General features: G+C 49.4%; 1 protein-coding gene across 2 annotated transcripts in view; it reads right to left on the bottom strand.

Moving 5' to 3' along the window:
• The window catches only part of KLHDC1 (kelch domain containing 1), a 1,359,852-nt gene that overhangs the window by 939,592 nt on the left and 395,225 nt on the right, over positions 1-25,035 (bottom strand). For both annotated transcript variants that reach the window (XM_078659709.1, XM_078659708.1), the window contains exon 4: positions 19,729-19,847. In XM_078659709.1, coding sequence (XP_078515835.1) covers positions 19,729-19,847 — 119 coding nt within the window. The remainder of the gene's footprint in view (positions 1-19,728; positions 19,848-25,035) is intronic.

The raw sequence follows: 25,035 nt of genomic DNA, 5'->3' as shown, positions 1-25,035 counted from the left end.
CTGGCTGATGGAAACCTTCTCAGCGGTACAATTTTCGCCTTGCTTCATTATTGAGAGAGCACACAGGGCCCTCCTGGCAAAGCCGCCGGAGGGAGCGAGACCGCGACCGGTCATTGCGCGTTTTCTCAACTTCGCGGATAGGGACCTGATCCTGCGCGAGGCTAGGAAACGGGGTGAGATCCGTCTAGAAAACGCGCACATCATGATCTTTCCGGACTACAGCCAGGAGGTGCAGAAACAACGCCTCTCCTTTGATGCCGTGAAGGCGAAACTTAGAGACTTGAAGATTTCCTACATGCTCCTCTTTCCGGCGAAACTCAAGGTGCTCTACAAGGAACAGTCACTCTTTTTTACTCACCCTGAGGATGCCTGGCAGTGGCTGGAGGAACGCCCAATTCTCAACAGCAGAGAGACCGTCGGACGTGAAATGTTGGACAGGTCATTGCGGACTGGGCCCCAGTGGGAACTACCGAAGGCACAGAGGATGAAGTCCAGGAGGTCGAAGAGACAAACCCCGGCGACACCCTATCGGGGCCGTGGCTCGGGAAACGCGCGGAAAGGACGATCGGCCTCCCCGAGAGGAGCTGCAGAGGCGGGCTCGAGATTTACCTGTCTACGAACCACTGCTCGCTCGGAGGGGGAAGACGAGGATGAACTTGAGAGCCGACTTCTGGCGGGGAGGAAGGGGAGGGACACTCTGTCCATCCACTGGTAGATGTGATCCGAGTGCTGGAACAGGACATGTCTGGGCAGCACAGCGCGCCCGAATCAGAGACTCAGGACTCCAGATCATGAACAATGGTGGATCGGGCTATTGAGTCTGCAGCTCGATGAGGGGAAGCACGCAAGTTGACAGGCCCTTTTTGTTACTTACGTTCATTGTTTGTATAACTTTTTGCTTCTGACCACTCTCCTTGCCCGGTTGTGGAGGGGGGACTTAGGAGCGCTTAAAGGGGAGGATGTGCGGGAGGGCGACAGGCCTCACGTTCATTCGGGTCGGGGACCGGGAGGGGGGAGTTGGGGGGTGGGGGTAGCAGTCGGGAAGAAGCAGTTGTACACTTTGATGCTCTACACCACATTTCCACATCGGAGCTCAGCCTCGCGGACATATCCCATCCTCGAATGGCTAGTGCCCTAACGACATCGCAAGTGGGTAACAGGGGAGTTAGTATCCTGACATGGAACGTGAACGGACTGGGTTCGAAAGTTAAAAGAGGGCTAGTGAACTCTTACCTTAAAAGATTAGAACCAGATATTACCTTACTCCAGGAAACCCATCTTAAGGGCACACACTGCGCCTTCATAGCCAGGGGTCGTTTCAGAGTACTGGCGCATGCGGGCTACACGTCCGATTCCAGAGGGGTGGCGGTCATTATCAAAAAAACGTCCCCATTCTCCATCACACGCACCTGGATAGACCCATTGGGGGCGTACGCTGGAGTTCAAGGGACATGGAATAGACGTACATACACAATAATCTCGGTCTATGCACCACCTAAGCTGCAGGCACGTACGCTCAAGGCTCTTGCTAGCATTCTCCTAGACACGGCTGACACTATCCAAGTCATGGGAGGTGATTTTAATCACGTGATGGATATAGGACTGGATCGTTTGGGGGAGGTAGGTAGAGGAGGGACCCGGACCGCCCTGGCCCATCAGATAGCTGCTTTGGGTCTCACAGACATTTGGAGGTGGCTACACCCTACTTAGTGTGCTTACTCCTACTACTCAGGGACCCACAAGGTATTCTCGAGGTTAGACTACATATTCATGTCCAGACAGTACTTGAAGGTGGACGATACGGTGGAATATAAGGCTAGAGGGATATCGGACCATTCGCCATTATGGGTGGAGACGGGTCACGTCCGGGGCACTTCGGGACCCTCTTGGCGCCTTGCGTCCTGGGACCTTCAAAACACAGCTATTCTGCGCGGTCTAAGGGCGGACATCAGGGTCTATGTGGCAGAGAACGAGGGAACAGTGGAATCGACGGTCACCTTCTGGGAAGCCATGAAACCTGTCCTGCGGGACAGACTACAGAGTAGACGGGGGGACGAACGCCGTAAGCTCCAAGCCGAGGTCACAGCCTTGGAACAGACTATCCTGGCATTGGAAAGGGACTACCAGTGCCGGAAGGATACTGGGACCCTTAGGGCATTGCTGGATACCCAAAGACAATATAGAGAGCTGGTCACTAATGAGGCGAAGACCCAATCCCTTGCCACTCTCCACCGTCTCTACGATGTGGGAGATAAGTCAGGCAAACTCCTAGCGTGGCTCAGTCGAAAAGAGCAAGCGGCTAGATGGGTGGAAGGCATAAGGAACATAGACGGGGTGCTCGTCACCTCCGATGCGGCAATTGCTGACACATTCGCCTCTCACTACGAACTTTTCTACGCAGCTAGGGATCTAGGAACATGCGAGGAGGCTGGCCATTACATGGCACGGACGGACCTGCCCACATTGTCTCCTGAGGCACTCCGGGTCTTGGAGGCTGACATTACAGCTGACGACATATCAGAAGCTATAGCCAAACTGAGACCGGGGAAAACTCCGGGACCAAATGGTTTCCCGGCCGAGTTTTTTAAACGTACAGCGGACCTTTTGGTACGACATCTTAAGGGTCTCTTCACCGGGGCTTACCAGGATGGGAGGCTCCCCCAGACCTCTCCGTGGCCACGATTGTCCCGATATACAAGGAGGGTAAACCAAAGGAGGAATGTGCATCCTATCGCCCCATCTCCCTCCTTAATACGGAGGTTAAACTTTTGGCGACCATCCTGGCTCTCCGTCTGAGGTCAGTTATCCCGGACCTTATACACCTGGACCAATCAGGTTTTTTACCGGACAGGGCCACCAAACTGAATCTTCGGCGTACCCACAATTGGCTACAGGAAGTGAAGGGATGGGGCGAGCCGCACTGGTTTCTCTCCCTTGACGCCGAAAAGGCCTTTGACGCGGTTCATTGGCCATTTCATACTGCTGTGCTCCACAAATTTGGGTTTGGTCCTAGGTTCCAGAGGTGGGTTCAGCTCCTTTACACTACTCCGAGTGCTAGGGTACGGGTTAATGGAAGGCTGTCCCGTGAATTCCCGATCCAGAGGGGGACCCGTCAGGGTTGTCCCCTGTCCCCCCTCCTCTTCACACTTACTATTGAGGTCCTGGCAGCCAGGATACGTCAGAATGAGGGCATCTCAGGTTTTAAGAGGACCGACAGGGACCTCGTACAAGAGAAGATATCACTCTATGCAGACGACGTCCTTCTATATATTACGAAACCTGAGACTACGGTACCGGAATTATTCTGAGAGCTAGGGCATTATGGTAGATGGGCGGGACACACCATTAACTGGCACAAATCTATTCTCTATGACCCGGGGGGAGGGGGCCGGTGGGTTGGGCTGCCTGAACAACTATTGACGACTACTGAGGGCTTTCAGTACCTCGGGATATACCTCACTTTAGATAAGACTCTATCGTTCCGAAAGAATCTGGAACGGATTATCTTGAGCTCGGTGGCAGACATGGACCGTTGGAAGCAGCTCCCACTCACACTCCTAGGTCGAGCGGCGATGTACAAGATGGTCATTCTACCTAAATTTCTTTACGCACTACAAAATGAATATTACCCACTTCCGGCTTCGGTACTTACTAAAATTCACTCTGATCTGAGAACCTTCCTGTGGTTGGGTAAGCAACCTAGGGTGGCTCTGACCACGCTCCAAAGGCATCAATATAGTGGGGGGATTTCACTGCCTAATTTGGAGGCTTACTATTGGGCGGAACACATGACACCGATCAATGAATGGCTACATGCCCCGGTGGATCACCCAACCTATGCCCTGGAAAGGCTGAAATTGTCGTCAAAAAACCTACTGTACTACATACAGCTCTAGACGGGCACCGCTACTTCCAGCCACTACCCTCACGCTCAACGCGTGGACCAGGGCCACGAGGCGCATGGGATGGGAAAAGAAGCCAACTCGGCAGACGCCGTTGTGGCATTGCCAGTGGCTGACAGAACTCCACACGCTGCGTGGCTTCCGGGGATGGGACGACATCGGCATTTCCACGATAGGGGATGTGATCGCCAAAGGAGAGCTGAAATCCTTTCAGGCCCTCAGGACAGAATTCGGCTTCACCATTCCCAACTCTTTAAATACACCCAGCTACGACATGCTTGGCGAGCACAGAAAGTCCCGCTCACTGATATTCCAGAATATGCGCCTTTGGAAGGACGGCTCCGTCAGGAGCGGATCCCGGGGAAGGCGGTTTCCCTCACCGACAAAACCTTAACCAATAATATGTTAGGCGACCTGGTGAAGCTTCAACCCACATGGGAAGGGGAGTTGGGAGACATGGAGGACTTGGACTGGGAGATAGTGCTAATGCATCCCCGGGAAGTGGCTATTAAATCCAGACTACGCCTCATTCAATTCAACGTGCTCCATAGAACCTATTATGACAGGATGAGACTCCATAGAATGGGGAAAGTAGAAGACGCACACTGCCTTAGGGGCCGCCAGCAAGAATGGGATTTTTTTCACACTATATGGACATGCGACAAGATCCAGACCTACTGGACGCACATCTTTACAGAACTAGGAGAGGTTTTGGAGATCCCGCTCCAGTGTGAACCCAAGCTGGCACTGCTGGGTATGACCAACGAGGTAGACCTACCACGCCCACTCCTCATCTTCTTAGTACTTGCACTAGTAGTAGCTAAAAGGGATATTGCAAAATATTGGGGGTCACCGGAACCGCCGGGATTGGAGGAATGGAGAAGAGGGTTGGACCTGTACATGGCAGCCGAGAGAGTGACTTATAAAGCAAGGGGGTGCCCCAAAAAATTTAGAAAGGTGTGGACCTAATGGCGGCACGACCATGGGTTGGATGGGGGATTGTGAGGGCCGGGAACTCTAGGACCTGGCCATCCCACTGTTGGAATGCTGTTAGAGGTACGTCGGGTGGGAAGTATTAAGTTTATTCGATTCTGTGTCGGGGGGGGCTCCATCGGAAATGTGTGACACTGTGACAGACTGTTTTTTGGCTATGAGTTGAGTAGGGAGGGACATGGGAGTGTCTGTACTGCTGATTCGCGACTATTTTATTTAGTTCTTGCTGCACTGCAATATTGGGGGGGTGGGAGGGGTAAAAAAGTAAAAGCAGATACCCAACATGGTTCTTGGTTGCATACAATTGCTTTTGGAGTTTGTATTTCCAGCGTAATGACGATATTTGCCGCCCGACCTTCGGGGTGTGGGCCAAACGGCCGTGTGAGGCTCTATTGCTTTTATTATGTACCGCAACCATGACTAGCAGGAATACTGTTTGAATGCTGGAATTTTCTGTGTATCTGCAATAAAAAAATTTTTTTTTAAAAATAATAATTTTTAAGCATAACCGTAGTCGCAGCTTTACCCCTTGTAAAGTGAGCTGTTTATGAGCTAGCTGATGGGCTAATATGATGCAAGATACTATCCATCAAGCGATGGACCTTTTAGACGAGGACAACCAGTGTGCATCGGACCATAGTTAACAAAGAGACGGTCCGACTTTCTTGTATCCTTCATTCTATCCAGATAGAATTTTAACACTCTTTTCAGATCAAGTGAATGCAGTGCCCTCTCAGGAGGCGTGGTAGGATTTGGAAAAAAATGTGGGTGGAGTGATAGACTGATTAATATGAAAGTCTAAGATCACTTTAGGTAGGAAACTCAGGTGAGTTCTCATAACCACATGGAAAACGAGATAAGGCTTTAAAGAACATAAGGCCTGAATCTCGCTTACCCTGCGAGCAGAGGTAATTGCCACCGGAAAAGCGGCCTTCCAAGAGAGGTGCTGCAGAGAAGCTTTGTGAATGGGTTCAAAGGGGGGACCCATTAGTTTAGTACGGATCACATTAAGTTCCCAGGCAGGGGAAGGTAAACAAATTGGTGGGTAGACCTTTTTTACCCCTTCCAGAAAGTCTTTAACAACTCACATTTGAAAGAAAGAAGCCTGAGTGGGAGACTTTCTATAGGCTAGGCTGTCATTGCTGCCAGATGTGCTCTTATAGAGGAAACCTTTAGGCCTGCTTTAGCTTAGTACAGAATAGAAGGCAAAATAGCCTGTTCTTGACTCAAGGTAGGGTCATGACCATTAGTTGTACACATAGATAAAAACGATTCCATTTGAAAGCATATGACTTTTTCGTCAAAGGTCTTCTCGCTTCTTTTAAGATCTGCATACAGTCCTGCAAGAGGCCTAGGGGACCATATTGTAAGAACTCAGGAGTCATGCTGTCAATCTCAGGGACGGGAGGTTGGGGTGAAAAACCTTCCCTCCTGACTTGATTAACAGATCCGGAAAGCATGGCAACCTCCTCTGTGGTGTCTTGGAGAGGTGTAACAGGTCAGTGTACCAACACTGGTGAGGCCACTCTGGTGCAATCAGGATCATCTCTGTCCTGGATTTGTAAAGATGGCTGATCTCCAGTGCTATGAGAGGGACTGGTGGAAAGACGTAGAGTAATCTCTCTGACCAGTTGATCAACAGTGCATTCCCCCTGGAGCGTGGTTGAGGGTAACTCTGAAAGATGTCTAGTGCTATCTCGTCTTTAAGCACCCAGTTGTGTGCTTCAACGAAGTTTCGGCTTAGGTCGTCCGCCTGTGCATTGAGAGCGCCTGGAAGGTGAACTGCAGATATGGACATGATCCTCACCAGTAGCCATTTCCAGATTGCTTGAGCCTCCAGACACAGGGTCTGGATCTGGTCCCTCTCTGTTTGTTCAGGTAGTTCATTGTTGTGGTGTTGTCCTTCTGAACCAACAGGGAACGTGACTCTATGGAGGGGAACGCTTGAGAGCCAGATGCACAGCTCTGAGTTCTAGCATGTTGATGTGGTAAGTTTTTTCCTTTTTCGACCACATCCCCTGTACCTGAAGAGATCCCATGTGAGGGCCCCAGCCCTGAAGAGACGCATCTGTGACTATACTCTGTTTGGAAATTTCCTGGTGGAAAGGAACACCTTTCAGAAGCTGAGACAGTTGCATCCACCACTTTACTGAGATTTGAACTGCTTGAGGACGGGTTATGGTGTCCTCCCTGCAGTTGATCACTTGAGACCATTGGTCCTCTAGAGCTTGTTTTAAGGGTCTCTGTGACCTGGCATTCGGAACAATGAATATGCAGGACGACATTGAGCCTGGTAGAGAGGACACCTACCTAGTTGTTTGATGAGGTGTGTAAGAATGTCCGAGTGGTTGTTACAATGAGTCACTGGTCATGCGGGGTATTAGTTTGGAGCGTTTTTATTGAGAACGTTTGTTCTTAGTTTTCCGTTTAGGACCACCCTCTTTCTAGATATACAGTTCATGAAAAAACCACTATGAATAAGAACAGGTGCTGTGACAGACGCTTTCCGGGGTGTCTGGTCTGCTCGTGGGGTACCGTCTTCCTGGCGTTGGTCTGTTCCCCGTTGGCTCTCCCCGGAAGGAAACAAACAAAAAAAAAAGGTCAGGATTAGTCACACTGCTCTTCAACAAATGCTACGTGCTACCCTCACCATAGATAGTGGGGACACAAGGGAAGGTAGGGAGTGTGTGGAAGGAGGCCGGCGTGAATCAACTAGTTAACACCCCCACCACCCCCACTGGAAGGCACCCCTTAAGGGCACTTGCCTTGGACCACGGCCCGTCCACAGGGCCGTGGCGTCCGGACCCGGGGCGTTTTCTTCCTTCCTGGGACCGCCGGGCGTAAGCACCTTGTACAATCTTGGGGTGTACTCCCACGGGTTCTGGTCCGCACCTCCTCCGGGACTGCTGGGCTCCTCCAGATGCCGCTTCCTGTCGGGTCTGCTGGACTCCTCCGATCTCTGTTCCTCTCCTGTACTGCTGGGCTCATCCGGTCACTGCTCCTCTCCTGAACTGCTGGGCTCCTCCTGTCGCTGTTCCTCTCCTGAACTGCTCGGCTCCTCCGGTCGCTGCTCCTCTCCAGAACTGCTGGGCTCCTCTGGTCGCTGCTCCTCTCCTGAACTGCTGGGCTCCTCGTCTTCCTCCGGGCACCATGGAATCGCTTCCTGAAGACGCCGCCGGGACTCTGTGGGTGCCGTGTTTTTATTGTCCTTCCTCGATTTTCCCGCCTGCATGAAGTCGCGAACAACTAGACCGGCAGCTGCTTCCGGGTGGTCATGGGTGTCTCCGCCCAACAGGCTCAACTTCCGGTCTTCAACCGCGGCGGACTCCCCGTCCTTACCACAGATCCTCCCCCATAGGAATGGACGGTGGGGCCATTTGTGTGAAGGGTACCGGGACAGGTAGTCCGCACTGACCTGCTTCACACCCGGAACATGGATAGTCTGAAACGAAAAAGGTTGCAGAGCGAGGAACCACCTAAGGATGCGAGCATTGGTGTCTTTGTGTCTGGAGAGCAAGGTCAGAGGGGCGTGGTCAGTGAGGACACGGAACTGTCGGCCCAACAGATAATACTGTAGCGATTCTACGGCCCATTTTATTGCCAGACATTCTTTTTCGACTGTTGAGTAGTTCACCTCCCGTGGGAGCAACTTTCGACTGATATATATAAGCGGTCTGAGCTAATCTGATTGGTCGGGTTGGAACAGTACGGCTCCTAAGCCATGGCCTGAGGCGTCCGTCTGTAATACAAATGATCGCTTGAAGTCTGGACACTGTAGCACAGGGGCGGTGAAAACAGCGTGTTTGAGGGTCTGAAAACTATCTTCTTGGTCTGAGGTCCAGGTGTGGATGTTTGCAGGGCGACCATTGGATAACAGGTCATCAAGAGGGCTAGCGATGGATGAAAAATTAGGGATAAACCGCCTATAGTATCCTATGAAACCTAAAAAGGAGCGAACCTCCTTTTTCGTGGTTGGCCGGGGAACCGCCTGTATGGCTTCTACCTTGTTGATTTGGGGTTTCAGACACCCCTCGCTAATGGTGTAGCCAAGGTACTGAATATCATTAGTGCCTAACAGAGATTTTTTTGGGTTGATGGTTATAGCTGCTTTCTGTATCTCTGTGAAGATGGCTTTTAGGTGTTCCAGGCAGACCCCCCCAGGATATTGCGGCATAAAATTGAAATTTAGCGGCACAAAAGTGGAAATTTAGCGGCATTATTGCGGGGCCTTATTTTATTTGTAATCCTTCCTTTTCAGCCTTAAATCAATGCAAACTGATTTAGAATGTTATTCCACTGTGAAACTGGCATGTTTAAAGTGTCTGCGGCTCTACAGAGCACAGCTCCAATCAGCACCTCGTGAGAAGGGGCCCTATTTTTAAATAATTGTGAGTTTCAATATGACTCCATGTTTTGGGGGTGACAGTGCTTCGATGTTTTCGAATGGGTGGCGTTGTAGCCGTTTTAACTATTTGCTCCGCTGCCCTTCTCTGCACTAGTGTTCCCAAAAATGAAAATATACCTACAATGATAAGTCGCCCTCATGTCGTGAAAAGTTTCCTGGGTGTTTACATGTTGTCGTGCTGCGTGGAACATTATCTGAGCCACAAGATAGATTCCACCTTCCAAAAACGGTTCCATCATTTACTGACCTGTACTAGTTGCTGTATGAAAACCCATGTGTTGTACCTGGGTGAAGGCTTGCTTTATGAAATTAAACCTTATGCCCCATCAAAAAAAAAATGACTGTGGGGGGGAGGGGGCTCTTGCCTCACTCCTCCACGTTACTGGTGCCATGACAATGGACCTCCGAAGGGGACAGGTGACCTACGACTGGAGGGGATGCAGGGGTTGCGCTGGCATCTAATTATTTTTCGAGGAAGCTGCTCCCCAGCTGGCTCTCCTCAGCCGTGGCACTGCTGCCCTTCCTGTCATCAGGCTCTGGCCCTCCCAAGCACAGCTATTTTTTCCCATAACCGAGTCACTTGGCCCAGCAGTCTGACTGCGAACGAAGCCCCTGATGCCTTTACTTGTTCTTACTTACTTGTAGTTTCTTGGTTGTGCCTCTTAGGCGGGTCAGGCAGTGAGGAGAGTCCTCTCAGTTCTGCGGCGGAGTATGGCAAAGTCTGGCTTTTTTACACGATGGGATCTGTGTGGAAAACCTACAAATCAGCCGAAACTACAGTAATGAACGTTGGTAACTGTCCATGAAACACTACAAAATAGAAGACACAAGTGAACTTCTTTTCAGCTTTGCTGTCGGTGTAGAAATAATGGGCTACGTTTGCGTGTTTTGGACTCTCCGCACTGACACACACTCGTCCACTTGCAGTTAAGGTTTGGTGGACACTGAAGAAAGACCCCACTAGGTGACGTGAGTGACCCCCCTGCACTGACCCTGCTCCCCTTCCTAACCTAGTCTTCAGCTCAGTGCAGGCCGCGGTGGTAGATGCCATCACTGTCCCTCCTACCTTAGGTTGTTATTCGTCCTCATTTCATGTTCTTTAGCAAACCTCAACAAGCTGGAGAAATTGGCCAGGAGGAAGCCGGTATTGGACGGCGGCACGTAGTGACGTGTACGCACACAGCCAATTAACGGGCATTATTTGGTTTGCAGATACTTTTTTAACAAATATCGCGGCGATAATTGTAAATATCGCGGCCATCGTGCTAGTCGGCCGATTTCGCGATTTTTCCGTGAATCGCGAAATCGCGAAATTCTGGAGGGTCTGTCCAGGTGTTCTTCCCATGTCCGGCTAAACACCACGATATCATCTAGATAAGCTGCTGCGTATGACTGATGGGGTTTAAGGAGGCGGTCCATCAACCTCTGAAAAGTTGCTGGTGCCCCATGCAGTCCAAAGGGAAGTACCCGAAACTGGTACAGGCCTGAAGGGGTGGCAAAAGCCTTTTTTTCCCTGGAACAGGGTGCCAGCGGGATTTGCCAATACCCTTTCGTTAAGTCAAGGGTCAACAGAAAACGTGCTTGTCCCAGGCGCTCTAGCATTTCGTCAATTCGTGGCATGGGATAGGTATCGAATTTCGTGATGTTGTTTACTTGTCTGAAATCAATACAGAAGCGTATGCTTCCGTCTGGTTTTGGCACTAACACCACTGGAGAACACCAGTTGTTTAGGGACGGTTCTATGATCCCTGCTTGTAACATGTCTGATACTTCCTTTTCTACGGCCCCTTGGTGTGCTTCTGGGATCCTGTATGGTTTCAGCTTTACAATGTCGGGGACTAAGGGTGTGATTTTATGTTGGACCAGGGAGGTTAAACCTGGGCGAGTGGAAAACAAGCCGGGAAAAGACGTTAGTAGGGCTTCGACTTGAGTTTTCTGGGGGTCTGTCAACACTGTCCCTGTAGGGACTGGGTGGTCAGAATGTTCCTGTACTGGGGAAGGGGGAATGTCTATAGGTGGGTAGGAACAGGCCAAGAGGGCCATGTTTGTTACCCCTAAGGGGGCTTGGTCTCTCCACTCTTTTAACAGATTGACATGGTATATCTGTTTTCCTGTGTTACGGTGTGGTAGGAACACGCTATAAGTGACTGGAGTCACTCTTTTCTCTATAGTGTATGGTCCCTGCCATTTCATCAATAGTTTGTCCTCCGTAGAGGGAAGCAAAATAAGGACCCGGTCGCCCGGTTGGAACTCCCTGAGTTTGCTGTTGTTATTATAGTATTTCTTTTGGGTTTCTTGTGCCTCTTGCATGTTATCGTGCACTATTCCCCAGAGGTCTGTCAAGGACGACCTAAGGTCCGTGGTGTATTTTAATAGGGGTTTCCCCTCCCCATCTTCTTGCTCCCACTGTTCTGCTGCCATATCGAGCAGTGTTCTTGGCTTTCTCCTGAACAATAATTCGAAGGGAGAAAACCCTATAGACCTCTGTTCATGGGTCCGTAGAGCAAAAAGAACCAGAGGTAGCTTTTGATCCCAGTCCCTCCCTGTCTCGGAGACGGCCTAGCTGAATAGATTCTTGATGGTCTTATTGTATCTCTCCACAAGACCGTCCGTCTGTGGATGATAGACTGAAGTGCGGATTTTATGAATCCCCAAAATGTCACAGATCTGGCCCATCATTCATGAGACAAACGGGGTCCCCTGGTCCGTTAGAATCTTAGAGGGAAAATCAACTCTTGAGAACAGGGTGATCATGGCTTGGGCTACTGCCGGGGTGGTCATACTTGACAGGGGGAAGGCTTCTGGGTATCGGCTAGCGTAGTCAACGATGACCAAGATATAGCAGTGACCTCTAGCGGAAGGAGTCAGGGGTCCAACCAGGTCCATCCCGACCCTCTTAAAAGGGACTTTGATAATGGGTGAGGGCTGTAAGGGGGCTTTTGGGACCCCTCCGGATTTGAAAATTGGCATCTCACACAAGCAGCGCAATGTTTGGCTACATCTTTGTACACTCCTGGCCAGTAGAACCGTTCTAACAGATATTTGAGGGTGTTCTCATTCCCATAGTGACCCCCTCCCAATTTGTTGTGGGCTAGCAGAAGGACTCTTTCCCGATAAAGGGAGGGTACGACTAATTGTTTTTTAACTTCGGTAGATTTCCGTTCTGCCCTGTACAACAGTCCCTTTTCTATAAGAAAGAATGGTCCTACCTGCTCTGGTGTCTGCTCGTGGACGTGTTCCCAGGCATGTGTGAGGGACTCGTCCTCTCGCTGGGCGGTTCTGAAACTGCAGTAGCTCGTCCCGTTGTTGTCTGCAAGGGAAAGAGGGAGAGCGGTACAAGACGTCTGAGAAAAGAGGAAGTCGTTTTTTTCCTTACGCCTTTCCCTTCTGCTTTTCCTGGCTCTAGGGGTTGGGTGTTCTAGGTCTGTCGAGGAAAAAGGGGCCTCCTGAAGCCATGCCAGTACCTTCCCTTTCTTTTCCTCCAGGTACTCATCAAATTTAGGGTGATCGGTCCCTATGATCACAGCCTCTGGAAGGGACGGAATCACCCCGACTCTCTTCAGGTGAGGATCGTTGTCTACGTCCAACAGAACCTCGGTTACCGGATAGGACTTCGTATCTCCGTGAACACAGGTTACCCTCACATGTTCTGAGCCCAGTGGAGAGGGGGCCTTGAATAGGGACCCGTCTATCACGGTGACATGACACCCGGTGTCAAGTAAGGCTTGTCGTTTTTTTCCGTTTAGGTAGACCTCGGTCTTATACCGCTGCGGTCCGTCCTTAGTGAGGAATATCCTGCCCCGTGAATAGCCCACCTCCATAGGTTCAGCGGGTGGGTGCTTCTGTGGGCAGTATCTGGCTATATGCCTCCACTCTGCACAATGGAAGCATTGTGGGGTTTGTCCACTAGAGTTAGGAGGGGTCAAGGTCGGTCTTGGGACAGGACGAGGGGGAATTAGGGGTTTTGGGTCGGTTTTGGTCGGGAACCTGGGCTGGGTATAGGAAGGGGTCCGTGAGGAAGGAAGGGAAAGCTGGGGCCGGAGATTGCCTACTCTGAAATCAGGGGATCTATGGTAGGCACATGCTATGTCCACTGCGGAGGATGTGTCCAAGTTAGGATGTTGTTTCACCCATGAGCAGGTGGAAGGCGGTAATGCTTCCAGGTACTGTTCTAGATAAACCTTTTCCACCACTCCTCCCATTGTGGATACGTGAGGGGTTAGCCATCTGTTCCCCATTTCCCGTATCCTGTAGTACAATGCCCGGGGATTATCTCCTGCAGCCCATTTCTCCTTTCTAAATTTAAGACGGTAATATTCTTGGTCGAACCCCAGTCACTCCAATATCGCCTTTTTCAGGTCGTCATAGGCGGTTGTTCCTGTGGGGTTGGCAGCTTTATATGCTGCCTGCAATTCCCCCGAGAGCAGTGGGGCAATGTACTGACCCCATCTCTCCTTGTGTCAGGCTGCTGTAGATGCTACACTCTCAAATTAAAAAAAAATAATCAGGGTCCTCCCCTTCTTTGTATTTCTGTAATACAGTCCCAGGAACGGTTGGGTGGACCCGGGCATTGACAACCGCATCGGTGAGTCTCAAGACGGCTGTGTCTTGGACTTGTTGATTGGCTGCTGTTCTGGTGGCTTGTTCCTTTAGGGCATCCTGTAAGGCTTCCCACCCTAGTCGAGCTTCCTGTATTTGCTGTTCGAGCAAAAACTGGAGGTGTCTTTGCCCTTCGGCCAGCTGAGTGACCATATCATCCAATTGTATGGGCTGTGTCATAGCTAGTCACGGTATGGTGGGCGTGCGATCACACTTCTGACACCACTTTGTAAGAATGTCCGAGTGGTCGTTACAATGAGTCACTGGTCATGCGGGGTATTAGTTTGGAGCGTCTTTATTGAGAACGTTTGTTCTTAGTTTTCCATTTAGGGCAACTCTCTTTCTAGATTTACAGTTCATGAAACGACAACTATGAATAAGAACAGGTGCTGTGACAGACGCTTTCCGGGGTGTCTGGTCTGCTCGTGGGGTACCGTCTTCCTGGCGTTGGTCTGTTCCCCGTTGGCTCTCCCCGTAAGGAAACAAACAAAAAATAAATTTCGGGATTAGTCACACTGCTCTTCAACAAATGCTACGTGCTACCGTCACCATAGATAGTGGGGACACAAGGGAAGGTAGGGAGTGTGTGGAAGGAGGCCGGCGTGAATCAACTAGTTAACACCCCCACCACCCCCACTGGAAGGCACCCCTTAAGGGCACTTGCCTTGGGCCACGGCCCGTCCACAGGGGCGTGGCATCCGGACCTGGGGCATTTTCTCCCTTCCTGGGACCGCCGGGCGTGAGCGCCTTGTACAATCTTGGGGTGTACTCCCACGGGTTCTGGTCCGCACCTCCTCCGGGACTGCTGAGCTCCTCCAGATGCCGCTTCCTGTCGGGTCTGCTGGGCCCTCCGATCTCTGTTCCTCTCCTGTACTGCTGGGCTCCTCCGGTCGCTGCTCCTCTCCTGAACTGCTGGGCTCCTCCGGTCGCTGTTCCTCTCCTGAACTGCTGGGCTCCTCCGGTCGCTGCCCTCTCCTGAACTGCTGGGCTCCTCCGGTCGCTGCTCCTCTCCTGAACTGCTGGGCTCCTCGTCTTCCTCCGGGCACCATGGAATCGCTTCCTGAAGACGCCGCCGGGATTCTGTGGGTGCCGTGTTTTTATTGTCCTTCCTCGATTTCCCCGCCTGCATGAAGTCGCAAACAACTAGACCGGCAGCTGCTTCCGGGTGGTCATGGGTGTCTCCGCCAGACAGGCTCCACTTCCGGTCTTCAACTGCGGCGTACTCCCCGTCCTTACCACAAGGTGTTCTCAGAAAAGTGCGACCTTTGTGGAATATTGATAATAGTCTCTCCTCTGAAGGAAACACTCTTGCGTTTGCAGCATCTAACATAGTGCCCAAGTAGTGAATCCTCTGTGTAGGGTTGAGGATAGATTTTTTGAAGTTTACATACAGTCCCAATCGGTTTAAGATTTGGATGCAGTGATTCAGGTGATCCTGCAAGTGACTGGGAGAAACACTCTTGAGTAACCAGTCGTCTAGGTAAGGATAGACAAAGATTTTTGGGTTTCTCAGGAAGGCAGCCAACACCGCCATGCATTTTGAAAAGGTGCGAGGAGGAGACTTGAGTTCGAAAGGTAGTACGTTGAACAGGAAGTGGTCTGATTCTATCCTGAATCAAAGAAACTTTCAGTGCTTCTGAGAAATTTGGATATGAAAATACGCATCCTGAAGGTCTATGAAGCACATCCAGTCCCCTTGATGGATGTGTGGAATGATTTGGTGTAAGGCAACAGCCTGAATGTCTCACTGAGAATGTATTTGTTTAAGAAGGTATTTGTTTAAGAGTCTGAGATCTAGTATGAGCCTGAACTCCTTGTTTGGACCTTTCTTTGGGACCAAGAAGTAGCCGGAATAGATTCCTTGTCGATGTTGGTGCTAGGGAACCTTTTTGATGGCATGCTTTTGTAGCAGGATGGAGACCTCTTCTCGCAGCAGATGTATCCGACTGACTGGGATTTTCCAAGGAGTTACAGATGGTGGGGGGGACTTGAATCTGATTGTGTACCCATTCCGCACAATATTGAGCCCCCAGTTGTCCTGCGTTATTTTTATCCGCTCTTCTAAATGAAAGCATATACTTCCTCCCACCGGAGTGAGTAACAGAGTTGGGGGAAGCAAGAACTCACTGTTTAGGCTGTTATTTTGCTTCAGGGAGAGTCTGCCCAGAGCCCCCTCTTGCTCTACGAGGACGTCGCTGGTGGAAATGCAATCTCACATGGTGTTGCTGCGAGGAACTATGAGGGACTTGAACCCTCTGCTGGTACTGACAATGATCGTAGGGTTGGTAGCAACATTGGAAATCCTTTCTTTTCTCCAGACTAACAACTTTCAAGGTATACAGTTCGGATTTTATCCTTGACAGCGCATCGTCTGCATGAGTGCCAAAGAGAGATGAGGCATTGAAGGGGAGGTTGAGAATCATGTGTTGGGCCTCTGGTTTCAAGCCAGTGAGTTTCAGCCATGAGGATCTACTGGCGCAGATTCCGTTGGAATAACCATGGGCAGTAAGGTCTGAGGCATCAGCTGCCGCATTGATGACCTGATTCGCCTAGAGCCCTCCTTCGTGCAGAATCTCCTGAAAATCTTGGCGATCTTCCATTGGCAATTTTCCTGTAAAACGTAAATGAGAGTCCAACATAGACGGTCATATCGACCTAGCAGAGCAGAGGCGCTGGCCACCTTCATGTAGGAGGCAGAGGTGTTGCACATTCTCTTCCCAATGGAGTCCATGGCTTTGCTGTCTTTGTCAGGGGGAACAGCAGATGAGGAGGCCCCCATGTGACACTTCCTGGCTGCTGATACAATGACAGAGTCTTGTGGTGGGTCAGACCTCAGAAAAAAAGGGCCCTGTTCTGGGGCTCTGTACGTCTTCAGTATCCTCGAAGGAGCCACTCCCACTGTAGCCGGCATCAGAAAGGTATGTAGAGCCGGTTCTAGCAGCCCAGGCACCAAAGGAAGAAGAGATCTAGTGGAGGACCTGTGATGCAGACTCTCAAATATCACTGATGTTGAGGGGGCAGCTATAGGTATTTCGATGTTGAGCTTCGAAGCTCTTCTAAACAGTATCTCATTGAATGTGACAATATCATCCACTGGCGATACTCTAGTTTGTGGGCTGCATGACAAAGTTGGAGAGTAATCAGCCTTCAATTAAATGGATTCAAAAGACCATGAAGGAGACCTGTGTCTTTGCTCTGTAGGCAAATAATGTCTAGATTTTGACCTAGAGCGACAAAGGGGAGATCTTGATCTACGTCTCCTTGAGGTTGTAGACTTTTGAGGAGTGGAATGTTGCACCTGCCTTTCAGGAGTATGAGAAGGTGAGTATATCTGAGACTATTCTGATGCAGGGTAAGTTTCCGCATCCTCCAGTCCTTTATACTCTCTAACCATATCAGGGATAGGTTAGTAGGTGGTGTATGGTGCTCTGGAGCCAGACAGCCCTCCGGCGTGACCTGAACAATCCATAGTTCCGGAGAGGATGACACACTCATTGATGTCATGCCTTCAGAAGTAAGATCATGGATCTCTCTCGACGTCAACGGATCCCTTGACGTTGATGTTGATGAACAACCTTTTCTCAGTCTCTTTGCCGATAGACACCTATGGGTGGAAGCAGGTCTCGACGCCAACCTCCTCGTTGTCGACCCCCTGCCGTTGACCTCCTAGACATTGAAGATGACCTTCTTTTCAACGCCGAAGGCGATTTCCTCGACGTCGACCTTCTCGACGGCAATGTTCGCCCTGCCGTTGGCGACGAAGCAGTCGATCGGCCATGAGCCATGCTTGCCGGCGCCGAAGTCTTCTGTACCGGGCTTGCCGTCGATGTTCTAGGTACCCTCGACGTCATTGGTGTTCTAGACGTCGGAGCCGAGGTTCTCGACGGCGACCTGACCTGTCAGAGATGTGTCTTCGACGTCAAGTGTCTGCCTTCAACCATCGTAGGCAAGCCGGACTCAGACCGTCTGCGAGAGGGTGTCGACATCGGTCAGTGAGAACTCTTAGTCGTACTTGGAGTAGTCCGCTTTGACGGCGAAACAGTCTTCAACGTCGATCTCGGCACCGGAGATTTCGACACTGACGAAGAGCACAAGGGTATTTTCGACATCGACCGTTCCCCCAACGGCGAATTTGACTGATGTCATTGTTTCTCTCCCTTTTTCTTGTGCTCTGATCTTCTTTGAGTGGAGGGCTCTTTAGAGGGGTGTTCTTCTCTGCCACTTACTGACTGCTTTCCTCTCTCCTCCAAAGCATGCAGCTTGATCTTCTTCCTTTCATGAAGGGTTCTGCTCGAAAACTGCTGGCAGTAGTTGCACTTATCAGGCCAGTGTGTAGATGGTAAGCACACAGTGCAGGCTGAGTGTGGATCTGATTTAGCCATTTTCTTTTGTTCCCACAGGAAGGGCACTTATTAAACAAGGCTGGCATTCTGACAGGAAAAATACATGGAAAGTCAGAAGAAATTATGAAAATAGTACAATAAGTACTAAAAACGTCGAGTGAAGACAGAAAATGACACTTGAAAAGACCAATTAGTGACAAAAAACAATAACTGACGAGCTCAATACTTCAGTATCCTCACAGAAGGAACCAGAAAAAAGAACTGTCACCTGTGGGGCATGATGGGAGCCTGGAGGTCTTAAAGGCACGGAACCAGTTTTTTCTCTGAGTGTTCTATAGACAGCCTTCTAGGCTAATCTGCCTGTTATCACCTTGGCTTTTTCTCTGAAAATAAAGGCTGTGTTTCAAACAAGTTGAGAGTACAGTTCTCTATTTTTTTGGAAATGTTATTTTATATGATGCTTTTCAAAATAAAAATAAAATGCAATATTGGTATATTTGAGCCAACTTTTGAAGTTGGGGCTGTATATTTATATACATGTGTGTATATTGTAGATTTTTTTTTTCCATAAACCTTTTCATTTGGATTTCAATCTTAGATATGTCATACATTAGTCATACCATATTCAATTGTTACAACATTACAATCAGTGTTATCAGTTGTGTGTATATTGTAGATATATGCATATTATTATATATATAGATCTTTATATATATGGTTATAGATGCATATGTTATTGTTAATGCTCCGGAGACCCCCCATGTGGGCGGGACTATTCAGTGCTTATGACTATTGATGAGTAACCCCTGGAAGAGAAGTGAGAGAGAGCGGCTTATCACTCGGATGGAATAGCTTCTTGGTTAGTTATGGATAACAGTTAAATCTTGCAAGAATAGCATCACACACTCAAAGTACTAGACTCCTACCAAACAACACGAGAATTAATGTGAATTACAAGTATCTCTGCTCAATCAAACATGTCAAACCAGTCTCAAATCAAGTGGGCAATCTAGCTATTCCGGTACCAACTGGAAACCTCCACTATCGCCTAGGTTTTTACTGGAAGAACCTTTCTTGCCTCGCTAATCTTTACCTTGATTGATACTTAGGCTGGTCTGACCTGATGTACTGCCTAAACCTTCTCTGCCCCAGCCACTACTGTCCCATACACCAAAATATCTAGCCTTTGTGCCTATCTACAACAACGTGAACCCAAGGAGGTCAAAGTGTCTTGTTCCTTTCAGGGATCTCTTCCTTCAGAAAAGCAGTACAAACAGACTTCTTCTCAATCCTTAGGTCAACCAGTTTTGTAGTTGCATGTCCTTTATAATACATATGATTTATTGCAAGGTGAGCACAAGATACATCTCATAGCTTTCACATAGTCATTTAGAAATGTGCTATAAAACAATCTTGTTTAAACAGTTGAAAATAACCAAAGCACATACTTCATCTTTTGTATAAATACAGTACGTTTGTGAATTACCTGTCCTTGTACACCCAGCAAGAAAGTTTGTCACGAGGCGTTGGTGGCTGACCTTTAAAGTTCTTAATTTGTTTCCATAAGTAGGTTTTATTACTTGCTCGAAGATTAACAAAATACAGCTGTGTTTTAAAGTAAACATTAAGCATGTTAGCATACAGGAAACTGATGTCACAACAAATAAATCATATATTTCATGAAAGCAATGCTGCTGAAATCTAAAGGGCTGAATCTTAAAAAAGTTGTAAATGTACTATATTGTCTATATATAGATTTACGTATTTTAAGAATTCACTAGGTTGTCCCAAGTACTACTGAAATAACCGAAAGAAGATCCACATATACAATTGTCCTAAGGGTACAACTGTGCACGTAAAAAATTGCCTTTGCATGAGTGTAATTGCACTTATATCTCTCCGTGGCTAGACCTCTTCCCTAGTACCCATTCCTACCTTAGAAAAGGATTAATGCCGCCCTTGAGTAAATCTCAAGCTGAACAAGTCATGGAGAAGTTTTATGTATACTCAAATTTATGGATATTTCCCCATAAATAGATTATACCCAACTCCAAGCACACATTATGGATTTATTCAGGCATTGTACTTCATCAGAGTAGTGTAATATTGCATAACGGGTAAACTCATTTTAGGGACCCCACCGCCCTAGAGTCCATGCGCCATTGTAATTTCCTGAGTATTCATGTATGGTCTTCTTTTGAGCTGCATTTTAACACAGACTATGCTGACCCTTTTGTACGGCACTTGTGGGTATGTAAGTGTTTTCATTCAAGATGGTGGTGGTACGGATGTTGGACGAGTATAGTTGTATTAAAGAACAAGTTACTTACCTTCGGTAACGCTTTTTCTGGTAGATACAATATCTGCCTGTGGATTCCTCACCTTGTGAATATCCCCTTGCGTCAGCAACATTCGGAAATTCTTTTTGTAGCCTCGCACCGACGTGGACTTGGACGTCATAGAGACACGACATCGCTCGCGACTCCGCTGACGTCACCGACGCCTACAATAGGCCCACGCCGGCGTGATGACATCAGTTCCGCCCTTTTTTCCGTGCCATCGAGGCACACGGACGGACCAATGACAGTAGAAAGGTATACAGTATACATAGTACACAATAGTAAGGGCAAAACACACAGTGTAAAGCAAATGCAGGAAAGCAATAGAAACATTTCCCTGACAACAAAATATATATACATTACATTACAGTAACACTGGTATAGAAGAGTGGACAACGGGGAGGCGGGGGTCAGTGAGGAATCCACAGGCAGATATTGTATCTACCAGAAAAAGCGTTACCGAAGGTAAGTAACTTGTTCTTCTGATAGATACATCTGCCGTGTGGATTCCTCACCTTGTGAATAGAGTCCCACAGCAGTCCCCACTCCCGGAGGAGGGTGTCCACTCTTCTAAACCAGAAAATCCTGGAGGACAGAACGCGCGAAGTGGCCGTCCCTCCTCACCTCGGAATCCAAGCAGTAATGCTTCGCGAAAGTGTGGAGGGAAGACCAAGTTGCGGCCCTGCAAATATCCTCTACGGGAACACCTCTAGCCAATGCTGAGGTAGAAGATTTAGCTCTTGTAGAATGAGCCCTTATACCCTTTGGTGGTTCCTTACCGGCCAAAGAGTAGCAGATCTTAATGCAGAGGACGATCCATCTCAACAAGGTTCTTTTATGGACCGCTCTTCCTTTCTTGCAGCCAGCAAAACCAATAAAGAGCTGGTCATCCAAACGAAAGTCTCTAGATCTGTCCAAGTAAAAAGACACCGCCCTTTTGGGGTCCAGACGGTGTAGTCTCTCTTCCTCCTTAGAAGGGTGAGGGGGAGGATAGAAGGTAGGTAGGGTAATGGACTGTCCTAAATGGAAAGGAGTTACCACCTTAGGCAGAAAAGCAGCCCTGGTCCTAAGAACCATTCGATCAGCATGAATGGTCAAGAAAGGGGGCTTGAAACTAAGAGCTTGAAGTTCACTTACCCTCCTTGCCGAGGTTATTGCAACGAGGAAGACTGTTTTAAGAGTAAGAAGTCTCATGGGACATTTGTGAAGAGGCTCAAAGGGAGCACCCATCAAAAAAGTCAATACAAGATTTAAGTCCCACTGAGGCACAATGAAAGGAGAAGGAGGGAACTTATTTGTGAGGCCCTTCAAAAATCTTAAAACCACAGGAGACTTAAAAAGAGGCGGCTGGTCAGGCAAGCAGAGAAATGCCGACAGCGCTGAAAGATAGCCCTTCACTGTGGCAACTGCATGCCCCTGTTGCGCCAGAGAAAGGGCAAACTGGAGAACATCAGATAAATGGGCTCTCAAAGGGTCAATAGACTTTTCCCCACACCACGCGACAAACTTCGACCATCTATAAGAATAGATAGACTTAGTGGAGTCACGCCTGGCGGATAAAATGACATCCACAACGTCAGGCGGGAGGGAAAAGGAATTCAGGTTGCCCCGTTCAATCTCCAGGCATGAAGGTGTAATGTCTGGAGGTGGGGGTGTAGAACCTGCCCCTCCATCTGAGAGAGGTCTGCCCTGAGAGGGAGACGGAGCGGCGGGTGAGAGGAGAGGTGGAGAAGGTCTGTATACCACACCCTTCTTGGCCAGTCCGGGGCGACCAATATGACTTGGGCCCGGTCTTGGCGAATCTTCCTCAGAACCCGAGGAATCAAGGGTATGGGAGGAAACGCGTAAAGGAGTTGATTTCCCCAACTCAACTGAAACGCATCCCCCAAGGCTCCTTGCATCGGAAACTGGAGACTGCAGAACGACAGGCAGTGAGCATTCTCGCGAGTGGCGAACAGGTCCACCCGAGGAGTCCCCCACATCTGAAAGATGCCGTGAACCACCTCCGGGTGAAGCCTCCACTCGTGGTCGGCAGAGAACTGCCGACTGAGACTGTCTGCACGAACGTTCAGAACTCCGGCCAGATGATTTGCCATCAGACAAATCTGATGGTCCTGAACCCAGGACCAGAGACGCAGAGCCTCTCTGCAGAGACACTGCGACCCCACTCCTCCCGGCTTGTTGATGTACCACATCGCGGTCGTGTTGTCCGTCAGGACCTGGACCGAACGACCGCGAAGGGAAGGGAGGAAGGCCTTGAGCGCCAAACGTATCGCCCGCAATTCTAGAAGGTTGATGTGAAGCAACCTTTCCTCTGGAGACCAAAGACCCTTGACCTCCAGGTCCCCCAGATGAGCACCCCACCCTAGAGTGGATGCATCCGTTATTACTGTGGCCACCGGAGGAGGCAACTGAAAAGGCTTCCCCTGAGACAGGTTGCCTTCCATGCCCCACCAAGACAGATCCGCCGCAGCTTCTCTGGAGATCCTCACTGACTCCCTGAGATCTCCGTTGTGCTGATACCACTGCCTACGGAGGCACCACTGGAGCGCCCTCATGTGCCAGCGTGCATGGTTGACCAACAGAATACAAGAAGCCATCAGACCGAGCAGGCGAAGGACCTTCAGGACTGGAACGACCGCTCCATTGTAAAATAAAGGAATCATCTCCTGTAGGTCGCGAATCCTTTGAGGGGGAGGGAATGCATGACATACAGTTGTGTCCAGTACCGCACCTATGAACAGGTTGCGCTGGGAGGGCACCAGGTGAGACTTGGGTACATTTATCGAAAAACCCAACCTGTACAACAACTGGGTTGTCTCCTGCAGATGATGGAGCACTCTCTCTGACGACTCCGCTTTGATCAGCCAGTCGTCCAAATAAGGGAATACAGGAATCCCTGATCTTCTGAGATGCGCCGCCACCACTGCCATCACCTTGGTGAAGACTCGAGGCGCAGTAGTAAGACCAAACGGAAGGACCGCAAACTGATAGTGCTGCGATCCCACCGTAAAACGGAGATACTTGTTGTGCGACTTCAGGATTGGGATATGAAAATACGCATCCTGTAAGTCGAGCGACACCATCCAGTCTTCTTCCAGCAGAGCCTGAAGAACCTGAGCAAGGGTGAGCATCTTGAACTTCTCCTGTTTCAGATAAAAATTCAAGATCCTGAGATCCAGGATTGGACGAAGCCTGCCATCCTTCTTGGGTATCGGGAAATACCGGGAGTAGCATCCCTGACCCCTTTCCTGCTCCGGGACCACCTCTATCGCACCCTTCTTCAATAGAGTAAGAACTTCCTCCTGAAGAAGCAACAGATGTTCCTCTGAGCAATATCCCTGGCAAGGTGGGTAATTGGGAGGGAACTCCCGAAAGGGAAGGGCATACCCATTTTCTACGAGATTGAGAACCCAAAGATCTGATGCAACCGATTCCCAATCCCGTAGAAAATGAGTAAGCCGGCCCCCCACCGGACCCACATGATCCCGAATGGCGGATCTAGGGCTGCTTTTCCGTGGCTGGGGGGTTGGAGGAGGTGGAGGAGGAAGAGGCCTGACGCCCTCGAGGACGTGCCCTTTGCTTTCCCCTGTACGACCTATACAAGGTATTCTGCTGCTGCTGTTGTTGTTGCTGCTGCTGACCTTGCCTAAATGTACGAAAGGAAGAGCGACCAAAACCTCGGAATTTCCTGGTCGTAGAACCTCTGACTTGAAGACCAAGAGATCTAGCAGTCGCCCTGCTATCCTTGAACCTCTCCAAGGCCGTGTCTGCCTTTTTGCCAAAGAGTCCTTCACCATCGAAAGGCAGATCCAACAAAGCAGACTGTACATCAGCCGAAAAATCAGATGATTTCAACCAAGCTGAACGCCTTGTGGCAGCTGCAGTGCCCATGATTCTTGCCACAGAATCCGCAGTATCGAGGCCGCTTTGTATGACCTGACGAGCTGCCGCTTGAGTGTCAGATAAAACTTCCTCAAAGTCATTTCTGCTATCTTCTGGAACCTTAGGGATCAATGAACGCATAGAGTCCATAAGTGCATGAACATATCTACCCATAAGGCAAGTGGCATTAGTTGATTTTAATGCCATACTTGCAGAAGAAAAAGTCTTTTTGGCCACTTGATCCTGCTTTCTAGCTTCTTTGTCACCAGGCACCTGCGGAAAAGCGCCAACCGACTTCTTAGAACATGCTGCTTGAATCACCAAGCTCTCAGGAGAAGGGTGAGATGACAAAAAGGCAGGATCTTCAGGAGCCACTCTATACCTCCTAGCCACACCTTTCGAAACTGCAGGAGCAGAAAAAGGTTTCTTCCATACTTCCATAATGGGCTCAGTTAAAGCATCATTAAAAGGGATCAAAGGTTCCACAGCAGAGTTCGGAGAATGAAGAACCTCAGTCAGTAAATTTGACTTAAATTCGACAGTAGGCAAAGTTAAACCCAAAAGTCCCG

The sequence above is a fragment of the Lissotriton helveticus genome, chromosome 9 (assembly GCF_964261635.1).
Source record: "Lissotriton helveticus chromosome 9, aLisHel1.1, whole genome shotgun sequence".
In the NCBI taxonomy this organism is placed as follows: domain Eukaryota; kingdom Metazoa; phylum Chordata; class Amphibia; order Caudata; family Salamandridae; genus Lissotriton; species Lissotriton helveticus.
The sequence above is the reverse complement of the archived record's forward strand: the minus strand, read 5'-3'. Positions and strand labels throughout refer to the sequence as shown.